This window comes from Simochromis diagramma, unplaced genomic scaffold (assembly GCF_900408965.1).
Source record: "Simochromis diagramma unplaced genomic scaffold, fSimDia1.1 OVJJ01000617.1, whole genome shotgun sequence".
Lineage (NCBI taxonomy): Eukaryota > Metazoa > Chordata > Actinopteri > Cichliformes > Cichlidae > Simochromis > Simochromis diagramma.
In genome coordinates, this window is record NW_024386953.1 from 1,022,200 (window position 1) to 1,037,284 (window position 15,085).

General features: G+C 45.4%; 1 protein-coding gene across 8 annotated transcripts in view; it reads right to left on the bottom strand.

The window, feature by feature from the left end:
* ryr2a (ryanodine receptor 2a (cardiac)) overlaps positions 1-15,085 on the bottom strand; it is a 262,686-nt gene that overhangs the window by 203,825 nt on the left and 43,776 nt on the right. For all 8 annotated transcript variants that reach the window (XM_040038551.1, XM_040038550.1, XM_040038554.1 and 5 more), the window contains exons 2-3: positions 2,296-2,415; positions 1,708-1,812 (exon numbers count right to left, since the gene is read on the bottom strand). In XM_040038551.1, the coding sequence (XP_039894485.1) occupies positions 1,708-1,812; positions 2,296-2,415 (225 nt within the window). The remainder of the gene's footprint in view (positions 1-1,707; positions 1,813-2,295; positions 2,416-15,085) is intronic.

Consider the following 15,085-nt stretch of genomic DNA (forward strand, 5'->3'; position numbering starts at 1 on the left):
CATGTATGCTTTCCAAATAAACGTAAAAGCAGAAAGTCCTGCTTGCTGTTTGCCATTAATCTTAGTATATCACCTTTGCGACTGATTGTAGTGCTCTGGTTCAAAAATTTTGCGCTGTGAAAGGAACACTCCAAATCCAACAACTGGTACATGTCCCACAAATAAGTGTCCAACCTGCAGTATTTATTTATTTAGATATAGGCGCAAAAACTCCACGTGCTACAGGTAGGAGAGAATTAACTGTTATTAGTCTTTAACCTGGGCGTAATGAGCGACTAACAAAGCGCGCTCCCAGCCCCCACAGAATACAAGTTTTTTCAACTAGGCAATCAGCAGATTATTATCAACTGATATATATTTTATTAATTTTCTACATCGTTTCTTGGGATTGTGGAATCAAAGCTTCATCATCATCATATGACTCCTCAACCTGAATGCAGGGAACAAGCCAAGCAAAATTTATGGGAAACTGCGGGAACAGGCATGACAATAAATAAATAAACACTTTAGACGCTTTAACACAATTTGTTAAATATATTACGTAGATGTCTTCACAGTAGTTTAACTAAAAATGTACAGATTTCATAATTTTTCAAATGTTACAAAGCCACAAACTACTATAATAATAACTCAAACAGAAGTCTGTACAAGTAACAGCCCAGCAAACAATAGGCTAAATGAACAAAACAAACCCACAATAACAAACAAAAGCTTGGGTCAAAAACCCTTATAACCTGACAAAGTGTGTGAATTAAGCCAATATTTTCTGTCAAATCTTATCAGCAGCTTCATTTTCACCACTTTGAACAACCCCCATTAAAAAGAGTGGAATAAGCAGACTCTCTTTCTCGTGTGTGTGTCATGTTCTTCTTTGTGTTTTATCAGACATGGATGGAATGAACATTTACATAATTTACATAATGCTTTTCTGGTCTTTCTTACCATGTAAAGCTAGACAGGTCACATTTAAACATACATTAATTCAGTGCTTTAGATCAGCGGTCCCAAACCTTTTTTACAGACCAGATTAATGTCAGACAATATTTTCACAGAGCGGCCTTTAAGGTGTCGCTTATAAATACAACAAAATAAAATGATACCACCGAGACAAAAACTGTGGTATTTTGTAAATATAATAATAAACACAAATTCACTGTGTAATTGTGTTACTTTATTAGCAGTGTCCTTCTGAAATGCGCCAACTACATTGAGAGTAACATCCTCCTCTCTGCCCCTTAATGCTCTCTGGTCACTACACTAACGCGTAAATATTTCTTTCAAAATAAGACACACAACTACAACACGATACCAAACGACTCACGGACTGGTGGTTGGGGACGGCTGCTTTAGTCTATACAATTTAAACACTTTGTCCTCCTTACATCCATGAGCAAATTTGAAATCACCAACAAACCTAACATGAATGTCTTTGAACTATGATAGGAAACTCCCTAATATTGTGTAGTCCACCCCTGTGTCTGCCTACACAGCTTAGGGAGTACTTGGAGAGGACCCACCCAGACACATGGAAAACCTGAAAACTCCACACAGAAAGGACCCAGCTGGGGTTCAAACCAGGAACCTTCTTGCTGGGAGATGACCTTACCCTAGGTCTGCCCTAGAAGATCTCACCCTAATGTGAACAACACCTACAGTACATTTATTAATACTCTCTTCTCTGATGTGTGTATGCATGCCCACACTCACCCCATCCGCCTTCTCTTGGGTGTTGGCCAGCATCTCCTGCAGGGCTCGTACAGACAGCGACTGCTCCAGCACAAAAGTGCAGATTGACAGATCTGGAGGTACATTCTGAAACAACAAGAAAACAGCTATAAATTTACATCTAAATTAAAACCTCCTGTCCACTGTTGTGTAGGCCACCTTTATACCACCAAAAGAGCCACGGTTTATCCTGTGTGGCACAGGAGACTTTATTAAATCTATGATGAGTACAGCTCTGACTTTGTGCACACACAATTCTTAGTAAACACGTGAATTCTATAAAATATAGCATGAATGGAGCTATGAAAGCTATGAGGTATAGAGTAGTTTTCAAACTGTAATGCTATTGTGGAAGCTGTGACACTCATTTAATTAATTAGGCAACTTCTCCAAAAGCATTTTGGTTTGTGATCTGATGATCAGGGTTTGATGAACATGACACATAATTACATGCTACAGCCAACACATTCTGGATTTTTTTCTTCAGTGAAATCATTTTTCCCCACTCATTTGATGGTGATCTGGCTATTCTTGTGAAATAAAGGATTATTACTTATGTCAATACTGTACCTTGGAGTTTGAAATGGACTCGAGGAAGCAGAGTCTGTTCCCAAAGCCTTCAGCAGCAAGACAAAGTTTTTGTTGCTCCTTGTGGATTGTAGCTGAGCATTGTAAGACCACTTCATCATCCTAAACATAGAAAGAAAAACAGTGGGTCAAGACAGAGAGCTTAAAACAAAGGCAGCAGGGAGCAGGGCTGTGCTGTGCATCGTTGGGGTCATTAATCAAAAAAAGTAAAACACATTATTCATTACCTTTCTTAAAAGTAATGTAGTATGCTACTTTATTACTTGCCAGAGAAATTTATTTGTTACACTAAACGATAAAATGACCTGAAACGCACTGCCACATAGTTACATTTAACAATATAAACTATAGGCTACAGTTTCCCACACACCAACAGAAAATCCCTGTCCTAATAAGGGCAAACATATGATCTTTCTTTTAGTGTTTACCTATTAACACAAAGCAACAACAATAAGCAAATATGGAAACCAGCCCAAAGAGAATTTAAAGCAACTGCCACAGTGATTTTACTGTAGAAACATGTACAGTAGAAATGGAGACAACCCTCCAACCCTGACTGCTCATCAGCTTATCTACTGAAGTTCAGGGTCTGGTCTGTCTGTTTAAGCATGCTGTCTGTGTAGGTGTTTGTTCAACCAAAATTGCATTCCCAGTATAATTTCTGTTCTGGATGCAATTTGCACCAATCCACCATTTTTCTTCTCTAACACGCTAAAATCACTGATTTAATGGAGCTGTAGAGGTCAGGCACAGCGTGTTTTAGGCGGCGGCCAAGGGTGGAGACTCTGGCAGACCAATCCCAATCCCTGGCCACCAAGGCTGATGACTGGGACATGGAATGTCCCCTTGCTGATGGGGAACCTGAGCTAGAGTGTGAAGTTGAGAGGTACCGGCTAGATAAAATCGGGTTAAGCTAAATGCACAGCTTGGGCTCTGGAAGCAGTCTCCTCGAGAGGGGCTGGACTCTGTCCCAGTCAGGAGTTGCCCTTGATGAGAGGCGGCAGGCTGGAGTGGGTATCTTGGTATCCCCTCGGCCTGCTGCCTGTACGTTGGCATTTTCCCAGTGGGCTAGAGTCCACTGGAGTCCCTGAGCAGGGGATTCAAGGGTGCTTCACCTGGAGACTCTGTTGTCCTACTGGGAGACTTCAATGCTCTGTGGGACAGTGAGACCTAGAGGTCAATGTTGTAACCAAATGGTGGACACTGGAGGTGAAGGGAGTCATCAGGCTGAAGAAGGAGTCATATCTGCTTCGGTCTACCCAAATTGCTATTATAAGTACATCTCTGCAAAACATTGTATCCTTATTAACATTAAAGAAAACTAAAAAGAAATATAGATCGACTTAAAACAAAGAATAATTTTATTAACATTGTTTTTTAGTGGAGTCAGATGTCATGTCAATGAACTGGTCCTCCTCTGCATAGCTGAAACCAGTTGGAGCTTGTGCATTGAAAGGATCTTTCACCCAGTCATACTGGGAACTGTTTTCAGGGAAGTATGCGATCAGTTTTGAAATGTGCTGCTTAATACATGGAATCACTGAGGTGGCATCATAGTGTCAACAAATTAAAGCAGATAATCGAATAAATCAGTATTTCCTTCATCAAGATTGCTGTCCCACATTGCAAGCTTTCGGGTGAAAGAGCTGATCTTGCCTGTGACCTGAGGGAGGTGTTTATCTTTCCCTTGAAGCCGTAGATTTAGTTCGTTTAGCTTTCCAAATATGCCACTCAGGTAGCCCAGTTTCACCAGAAAGTTCTCATCATTAAATTTTTCGGCCACTTCAGACTTGTGCTCCTGCTCCAAAAATATTCTCATCTGCTCTCTGAGCTCAAAAACTCGGGACAAGACTTTTCCTCATGACGGCCACCTCGCTTCACTGTAAAACAGCACAGCTTGATGTTCAGCTCCCATCTCGTCACATATAGTCAACAACAGGACACAGTCAACAACCTGTGTCTGAATGTGGACAAAACAAAAGAGATGACTGTTAACTTCAGGAGAGCACAGAGAGATCACTGTCCATTTCACACCAATGGAGCCTCTGTGAAGGTCGTCAAGAGCACCAAATTCCTTGGTGTTCACCTGGCAGAGAACCTCTCCTGGTCCCTCAACACCAGCTCCATAACTAAGAAAGCCTAACGGCGTCTCTATTTCCTGTGGAAGCTGAGGAAAGCCCATCTTCCGTCATTCATTCTCACCATCTTCTATGGAAGGACTATCGAGAGCATCCTGAGCAGCTGCATCACTGTCTGGTATGGCAACTGCACCATATCAGATTGCAATACTCTGCAACTTATAATGAGAACAGCTGAGGAGATCATTGGAGCCTCTCTTCCCTCCATCACAGACACTTATCACACCTTAATGGAGGACCCCACACACCCCTCACACACACTCTTCACCCTGCTGCCTTCTGGCAAGAGGTACCGGTGTATTCAGGCCCTCACTACCAGACTGTGAAACAGATTCTTCCCCCAAGCTGTCAGACTCCTGAACACTGACACACACACAAATACCTTCATACCAAGCACTTATCTGCACAATCACATACACACACACGCACACCTTCATACACCAAGTTACTTTTTGCACAACGCTCAGTCTTTTGCACAGTTATTTTGCACGGTTGTGTCTTTATTGTTCTTGTGTCTTTTTTTGTTTTTTTTGCACATTGCACTTTGTGTAGTCCTGTGTTGATTGTCTGTTACATGTCATAGGTAGCACCATGGTCTCGTTTTACTGTGTACTGTACCATTGCACATGGTTGGAATGACAATAAAGGCACTTGATTTGACTTGACTTGACTTGAGACAGCAGAGAAGACTCTTGTTTTTAGTGGTCTGGTCTTTATAAAATTGACTACACCTACAATATCAGTCATAACCTTACTTAGAAAAAACAGGAAAGGCGCCTTGATGCCAGTGCTTCTCTGTGTATAACACAGTGTGTCCATTCAGCATTAGGCGAAACCTTCTTGATGAGCGCCCGAAGCCCTTTTCTCATCCCTGCCATGGTCTGTGCACCATCACTACAAATACCAATGCAGTTCTCCCACTTTAGCCCGTTCTCAGTCAGGAAGCAGGCCAGCATTTTGAATAGCTTTGCAGATGTGTCTCTGTCTCTGACATGTTTACAAAAAAGTAGATCCTCACACAGGAACTTTGTCATGTCACAACGTACATAAGCAATAAACAAACAGTCTTTGTTGCTTCATCAAATTGTAAGGCAAAATGTTTGTCTTTGAGTTTATCTACCAGCTGTTTTTTAAGGTCGTTACCAATGTCATTTATACGTCTGGTGACAGTGTCACTGGACAGAGAGATAGTTTTATTTTTGCAGCACTCGTGTCATCCAGCATGCCAGAAACCACGTCTAATGCTGCAGGCAGGCTCCTCTGCTATGGTGTGAGGGTTTTTGCACTGAGCGATTTGGTATGCCACCTTGTTTGATGCTAACCTTGCTCGCTGGTTTACTGAAGGAGCTTTCACAAAGATGATTGTCGGCAATATTCAGAACATTTTTGCTGAAAAAACTCAAGTGGTTTATCAGTGTGACTGGGATGTAATGTCTGTAAGTAGCACCTTAATTTATTTGGCTTCAGTTAAACAACTCCTTGGTAGCAGGGCCTCTGTGGTGGATGAGGTTCCTAAAAGCTTTGGGTGTTGTAGGGTTGTCCTGGTTGACACACCTCTACAATGGTTCATAGAGATCACCAGCAGTACATCGGGATTGGCAAACCAGGGTGGTGGTTCCCATCTTTAAGAAGGGGGACTGGAGAGTGTGCTCTAACTATAGGGGGCTCACACCTCTCAGCTTCCCTGGGAAAGTCTATGCCAGGGTGCTGGGGGTAAAAAAAAAGAGTCCATCTGTTAGTTGAACCTCAGATGCAGGAGGAACAATGCAGGTTTTGTCCCAGTCGCAGAACACTGGACCAGCTCTAAACCCTCGTGAGAATATTTCAGGAATCATTGGGAGTTTGCCCAAGCAGTCTAGATGTTTTGTGGACTTGGAGCAGGTATCAGACACTGTCCCTCTGAGTATTTTGTCAGTAGTGCTTCAAGTGTATGGGGTGTCTGAACCATTGCTACAGAAGTCATTCCCAGTGGGTATTGGACATTAGGGCTGCCCTCAGTCACAGATTCTGTTCATTATTTTTATGGACAGAATTTCTAGGTGTGATCAAGTGGCGGAGAGCTTAAATGTTGGTGGTCTCAGAATCTCATCTCCACTTTTCGCAGATGATGTGGTTCCGTTGGCTTCGTCAGGTGGTGGTCTCCAGCTAACACTGGAATGGTTCGCAGCCAAGTGTGAAGCGGAGTCATGGTCCTCAACTGGAAAATTGTGGGCAGGTGCATGGGGGCTGAGCCCTGGTGCGGGGGACCTCTGGTGCATCGGCCCAACTGGAGGGCTCTCTAACTGGTGGGGAGGCTGTTACATCTTTGCAGGAGGTCTCCTCTCTACAGGAGCTCACTCTGCAGGTGGGGGAGAGATATAGGAGAGGTGGAGAATGAACTCAACCTGGGTGTCTATTGTCTTGTGTAGTCTGGAAGATGAGTGGATGATGGGGTGGGTGCAGTTTTCTCTGCGGTGGGGTCAGGTGGGCTGCCCCGGACTCTGTGGGGCTGGGTGGTGCTGCTGTGGGCCCCGGTCCGGATGGGCCTGGGCCCCCTTGTCCTGGTGGGTTCCAGAGTGTGGGGGTGCCTACTGGGGTCAGCGGGGGAGCTTGCCCCTCCCTTTCTTCCCTCCCCATCCTCAGCTGCCTCCCTCTTCCCGCTCCACCACACCCACCCACACACACAGGGCTTGGGGTGCAGGTGTGTCACCAGGGTGCAGGGGAGGCACTCCCCCTCTGTCCCCTTCTGGCCGCCTGTGCCTCAATTTTAGGCCTAGACATCCACATTACTCACACTCTCAAAACACATACATATAGGGCCTTGGGGGTGGGCTGTGTATTCAAACCCACCTCTGGCGCTGGTGCCCTACCCTCAATCTTAAATGCATATAGACACTGAGGGTTTTCGGGAGGAGCCGTGCTGCTCTGTGGCAGGAAGCACCATGCCCTCCTGTGTTTTAAATGCACTTTAGAACAGCACATAGCAACACTACATATGAGCGGGCAGAGGGAGGTTTGGGGTCTTCACTCACCCCCGTTCTATTAACCATTGGGGTCTGGGATGCGGGGCCTCCCTGCTACTGCAGATAAGGAGGCGGTCTGCTTGCCTCCACCCCAGAGAGAAGGGTTACATCTCCTGGGTCTAGGTACGGTTTGCCCCTCTGGGGGCGGGGGTACCTGGACCTGGGATATAGAGTATGTTTGGGGAGTGTGAATGTGTGTACAGTGTCTCTACGTCGGGTGAGTGCCGAGTATTTGTTTGTGTATATGGGGGTGGGAATGCATGTTTGTGTCTGCGTGTGCCTGTTCGTCTGTGTCTGTATGTTAGGTTGGGTCTTAGACTCCACCTCTCTGGGAACATCTCAGGCTCTCCGAGGTATGGAGGCCTATCTCCCCTCACAACACTCCTGCCGGTGGCTGATGCCCTCAGACGTTGGTGTGTTGGTGGTTCTTGGTGTCTGGGGCTGGGCGCTCATGTATGTACCGACTAACTCCTGGTGGCCAATTGGCGGGGGGGGGGCTTGGTCCTCTCTGGCACAGCTGGCTGCGGCAGAGCCCGCAGGCACGTCACTGCAACCCCCTCTGGCCTCTGCTCCGTGGCTGCTGAGTGACCTCTCGTTTGGGGCTCTCCTCAGCTCTTCCCAGGAGGGTGGCACGGTTGCCCCTTTGGTGGTCCTTCTTGGGTCCACGTACTCTGGATGACTGGGCCTGGATCTCCTCCATACCTGCTTCATGCCCTGGGGGACGGGGCTATGGGTCCCCACACTCCTTTGCAGATCGTTACATGGAGAAACCTTTTGAATGCAAGCATGCTGATCCACACAGGTGTGCACACAGGTGTTCACAGACACAAACTACACCTTTCTTGGCTGCTACCTCAAAGTACATTGTGCGCTGTCGATCTTGCGTGCTGCACAATAACATTTAATATTTAGTATCTACTAGGGCTGCCAGGATTAGTCGACTAGTCACGATTACGTCGACTATCAAAATCGTCGACAACTGATTTAATAGTCGACACATTGTTTGAAGCTTTGCAAGATCCCAAAAGACACAGGAATAAGTAGTAGGATTTAAGAGCGTAATAACGGACTGGAACAGAAGATGGCAGCACTGCATCTACAAGGATGCCAGCTGCCGTTAAACCCCGAAGAAGAAGAAGAAGAAGAAGAAGTTGTGTCCGGTATCGTAGCTGTATCCAAATTCAGGAACCGCATCCTCCTGTGCCCACATTTGTAGGCCAATTACGTTACAGCGACACGACAAAAACTGTACAAATTCAAAGACTCCGACAAATGCGCCCTTCATTTCCCCAGATTTGAAGGATGGGTCAGGTGTATACTTCGTGGCCCAACCTATCCAAGAATTCATAGCGCGGTCCTGCTCAGTTTCCAACAATGGCGGCAGCTAGTTAGTTTTAATATTACTCTTATTATTCTTTCTGGGTCACAAAATAAACGTTTAACATATTTTCAGGCGGGAATGTAACTGTGTAAACCTCAAATATCTGCTCAGTTTATCAAGACACCACATATTTTCAAAAGCGCTCCGACGTTTTTGGAGACGTCTGTTACCCACTAGCTCGATAGCTAGCCGGGGTTACAGGCCCACTAGAGCCGTGAGAACACCGGACTCCCGGCAAATCGTTTTCAAACCCATCGCCGTCTTTCACTACTCAGGTTAAACATGATATATAAGTCACTTAGATAACTTAAAAATGTTATTGTTTGGCTTTTTTCAATGTTTGATTTGTTCCTGAGTAAATCGGTTTGGCTGAGATTAAAGTTATAGTTTTTACGCAGCTGAATAAACGTCAAGCAGACAGCTGATTATCAGAAGTGTGAGATGCTCGAGAATTTACTCCGGTGTCCTGTTATATTTTAGATAGCAAGGAGTTTATTAAACTTCACCGAAACAATCTGCAAACTTCATTAAAATTTAATAAACTATCATCTTGTCTTTATTTTTAGTTAGCACAAACCTGAAACACTTAAAGCTGTAAGCTAATGATAGTGATCATTATGATAGTAGAGCAGATGCTGCTGGTGCAATAAGCTGTACGTTTTACGTCCAATGGATGATGATCTGATTAATCGACTAATCGCAAAAATAATCGGTGACTAGTCGACTATCAGAATAATCGTTTGTGGCAGCCCTAGTATCTACTGTTATCTAGTGTTAGCTAGTTTATTGTGATGGTGTTATATTTATTCTGTTGCTCTTTTTTGTTTGTTTTCTCTTCTGTTTTTTATCTCCATAAGGTGATCCAGGTGTTTTGTTTGTTTTTCTTTTTTTTCTTCCCCCCTTTCTCACCATCTCTTCTCCCCTTGCTTGTCTCACATTGTTTTTAAGCTGATGCCTGGTTGTTTTGAACATTCCAGACTTTGGCTGACAAGGTAAGTCTCGAATGCTTATCTGAGTACCTTTTACTGCTTTTTGGTTTTAACGACACTGATGGCAAAGTTCTAAGGAAATTCAATTTTTCAGCTTTCTTTATGCAGCGCCAAATCACAACTACAGTCACCTCAAGACCTCAGCCTTCTCGTATGTTGTAATTTTAACCCAAGTCATCAGGTAGCTTCCAACTCCGTGTGTACAGAAGACACATTAAACAGTCTAAATTTTGCCACATACAGCACTTGAGCACCTGTCCACGCACTAACACGTATCATGTAAAAACTTATATGATCATTGTCTTCCTTGCTTCCACTTATTGCAAGAACACAAAAACACACTGCGAATACACATATATCAGCTTAAAGCTCGTTTTGACATGAAATCCTTTTCTAGATCTGAGTCAGCCCTCTTCTTCCCCTGCTCTCTCTGACTCCCACACACTCACTCTTCTCTCCTTCTCTCACCAGAGGACAGCCTAGTTCGCCCACTCACTGCGGTGCTCCCATGCCATGCAAAAATGAACAGTGTGTGTTTGTGTGTGTGTTTGTGTGTTCGTGTGTCTGTGTGTTTGTGTGTGTTTGAGGTTTTTGTGTATCTTTGTCCAAATGAGATATAATCGAGATCAGTGATATCAACTTTAGCTTCCTTTTATTTAAATCAGTAAAGATGATGTCAGTAATCACTTGCTGCAGTAGGTGTCATTATATCAGGACAGATCTTTTCACACTCTGCTGTGTGTTATTCTGATTTTTATTACATTTGTTATTGACCTTTAATCTGCATTCAGGGTTAGGGATCTAATTAAAAACTATAAATTGAGTGAATGTAAAACGATATCTCCATTAGGGACAGAAACTGATGAGAATTTAGAGATTCCAATTCCATCATTGATATCACTTGTCGATTTGCTTCCTTATCCATTCTCTTACTGATTCTCGTTGGCTACCGTTTGAGAGTCACCACCATTGCTAAGCAGCACCTTGAATCACCTTGTTGTTGAATTGTGCTATATAAATAAACTTGTCTTGCCTTGCAATGGAGGACATTACATTTGTGCAAACTAACTGCATGCTGTATGGTCAAATGTTTGTGCATGTCGGAGGTATTTCCCCTCTTTGTTTAGATGGACCGGTTCTTATATAGCGCTTTTCTACCCTATCTGAGCGTTCAAAGTGTGTCAGGGTCATTCAGTAATTATTACACATATTACACAGAACACTGTTCTTAAAAGTAATGCAGTACTTTACTTAATTACTATTCGTTACATTACTTTCATGTCACTGAGTAAAATGACCTGAAAAACGCTTTGTCTCATAATTACCGTTTAACAATATAAAGCTATACAGTCCTACATGCCAACACAAATCCCTGTGCTAATGAGGACACACATATGATCTTTCTCTTGTATTACACAAAGCTTCTCTTAGTAGAACATAAGGATGAGGCAAAAAGTAATGATGGTTCCACAATGGTTCTACTTTAGAAACACAAACAAGGAGAAACGGGGTTGCAGCCGGACTGCTCATCAGTTTGTTACCTGTTGAAGTTCTGGGACTGGCTGCTGGGCTGGAGTTAGCATTCACTCAGTGTTTAGCACCATAATGCAGTTATTTCTGTCCTGGACTCCGTCTGCACTTAACCATTGTGCTCTTAATATATAAAATAAAAGTAATGTCCATACCCACACTGTAGACTACACCACTGTTTTCCTCCTCTGACACACGAACTGAAATCAGCTTATTGTAAAAAACGAATAAGCAGCATCTGTCACGGCTGGGGCAGCAGTCGTGTGGTGTGGTGAGAAAAAGGATCCAAAGTGCAGGTACTGGCTGGGGTGCGAGTGAGCTTTATTTACACGAGTGACAAAGTGGCAGAAACAGGAAGAGCAGAGCAGGGAGTTAACAAAACCTAAACTGGAGAAAACTAAAGAACTAACCTGAAATCATGCACACAAGGGATGAGGAGCAAAAATGCACAGCAAATGTTGGGCAGAGAGACGCAGAATTTACACCGGGTTACACAGACGACGCGACGAGGAACACAGGCAGACACACACTATAAATACACACAAGGTAATGAGGGAGTGACACACCAGAGGGGAGCACAGCTGAACCTAATTAGATACAAACCTTCAAAGTAAAACAGGAAACTCACAGACTGTTTTACAAGACAAAGCTTGGGGACACAAACAGAGCACAGGAGGAAGACGGGTAGGGAAAATAAAACACGAGAACCAAACCCAAAGAACAAATCCAAAATCAGAATAAACTAGAAAATAACAACAATAGACTCAAAACGCTGGGCCACCGACGGGGTCATCGTGACAGGATCAATGGGCAGGCACACTAACAATCCCACGAAACTATATACCTAAATGGCGCCGGTGAGGTCGGCTGCCGTGCTGGATGCTCTGCCCTAACTTCTCCACTTTTTGCAGTTTTTCGTCACTTTTTGCTATATCTGCGATAATCCTGCATGGGCATCATGCAAAACACACAAATCCGCTACAGTAGAGACACTTTGGTTTCTATTGGTCTGCAATACACGAACATTTCACCATGTTTAACTCCGGACCCAACCTGGCCAAAGGAGATCCTGAGAGAGAACAAAGGACGCGACCCTAAGCGACGGCCTCGAGGTAAAAGAGCCGGCATCAGGAACAGGCTACGGGCTCGCGCACACCGCGCACCCTATGCCCAGTATCCTGCTAGCCAATGTTCAATCCATCGAGAACAAGCTTGATGACCTCAGAGCCAGAATCAAGTTCCAGAGAGACATTCGGGACTGCAACCTCCTCTGCTTCACCGAGACTTGGCTGAACCCAGCGATACCAGACCACGACGTGCAGCCGACGGGGTTCTTTTCGGTTTACCGCATGGACAGGACAATGGAGTCAGGGAAGAAAAGAGGTGGTGGAGTATGTTTGATGGTGAACAACAGATGGTGCGACAGCACAAACATCTCCCCACTCACACGCTCTTGCTCGCCCAATCTGGAGCTTTTGATCGTTAAGTGTCGCCCTTTCTATCTCCCTCGGGAATTCACTGCGGTCATTGCCTGCACTGTTTACATTCCGCCTCACGCGGACTCGGACACTGCCTTATGTGAGCTACATGAGGCTCTCACACATAAACAAACACTTCACCAAGATGCCGCACTCATTGTTATGGGAGATTTTAACAGAGGGAATCTCAAACGGACATTTCACAACCTTCACCAGCACATCAACTGCCCCACCCGGGGCACGAGGACATTAGACCACTGCTACACCCCGTTCAAGAACTGTTACAAGGCTCAGCCCCTGCCGGCATTTGGAAAATCGGACCATTCCGCCATCTTCCTCATACCTGCTTACAAACAAAGGCTAAAGCAGCAACCACCAATCAGGAGGGAGGTCGCTCGCTGGACGGACCAATCGGTGGCCGCGCTGCAGGACGCACTGGATGACGCAGATTGGGACATGTTTCGGCGCAGCTCTGATGACATCAACATGTTTACGGAAGCGGTTGTGGGATTTATCGGGAAACTAGCGGACGACACAGCAGAAAGAACTATCATCCGAACGTTTCCCAACCAGAAGCCGTGGGTGGATAAAAACATCCGCGACGCTCTGAGATCACGCACCGCTGCCTACAATGAAGGGCTTGTCTCCGGTAATATGGACCTATACAAGGCTGCGTCCTACAACGTGCGCAGCGCGGTCCGAAAGGCAAAGCGGAGCTACGGGGAAAAACTAGAGTCACAGCTACGACAGTGCGACTCTAGGAGCCTGTGGAAAGGACTGCGGACTATAACGGACTATAAACGACCAGCTTCTTCAATGATGAATGCAGATGCTTCACTGGCTGATGAGCTGAACACGTTTTATGCTCGCTTCGACGCCGCAGCAATTAAAACAACAAACGGCTGCGTGCGCTCGGAGTGCACCAGTGAAGAAAATGCATTCGTCATCACAGAGCATGCCGTGAGGAACACCTTCAGGAGGGTGAACACCAGGAAGGCAGCAGGACCAGATGCAATCCCTGGCCGGGTCCTTAGAGCCTGCGCTGATCAACTAGCACCGGTGTTCACGGAGATCTTCAACCTCTCCCTGGCCCAAGCTGTGGTTCCCACGTGCTTCAAACAGGTCCATTATTGTCCCTGTTCCAAAGAAACAACAGCCCGCTTGCCACAATGACTACCGTCCAGTAGCACTGACTTCAATTGTGATGAAGTGTTTTGAAAGACTGATGAGAGATCACATCACTTCTTCACTTCCTCCCACCATCGACTCACTTCAGTTTGCTTACCGGACTAATCGTTCCACAGACGATGCCATATCTCACCTGCTCCACACATCCCTGAGTCACCTGGACACTGGCAGAGGGAATTATGTTAGGATGCTGTTCGTGGACTACAGTTCAGCATTCAACACAATAATTCCCTCTAAGCTTTTCACCAAGTTGACGGATCTAGGACTCAGCTCATCACTGTGTCAGTGGATCCTCAACTTCCTCACAGACAGACCCCAATCAGTGAGGGTGGGAAAACAAGTCTCCCCCTCCATCTCACTCAGCACTGGAGTGCCTCAGGGCTGTGTTTAAGCCCCTGCTGTACTCACTGTACACTTATGACTGTGTAGCCACATCCGACACCACCTCCATTGTCAAGTTTGCTGACGACACTGCTGTTGTGGGCCTGATCTCCGACAACATCGAGACGGCCTACCTGGAGGAGATTAGGAACCTGGAGACCTGGTGCCAGGAGAATAACCTCCTCCTAAACATCAGCAAGACTAAGGAGCTGCTCGTGGACTTCACTACAAAGCAGGCGAGGAATTACAAACCCCTCATCATCAGTGGCACGCCAGTGGAGAGAGTGGACAGTTTCCGATACCTGGGTGTCCACATCACTCAGGACCTGTCATGGTCCTGTCACATCAACACCCTGGTTAAGAAAGCCCGTCAGCGTCTCTTCTTCCTCAGAAGACTTAGAGACTTCCATCTGCCACTGAAGGTGCTCAAGAACTTCTACTCCTGCACCATCAAGAGCGTCCTGACGGCAAACATCTGCACCTGGTTTGGGAACAGCACCAAGCAGGACAGACGAGATCTGCAAAGGGTGGTGCACTCGGCAGAACGCATCATTCAATCAGAGCTCCCTGACCTGCTGTCCATCTACACCAAGCGGTGCAAGTCCAAAGCTAGGAAGATTATGATGGACCTCTCCCATCCCAACAATGGACTCTTCTCACTGTTGAGGTCTGGGAAGCGCTTCCG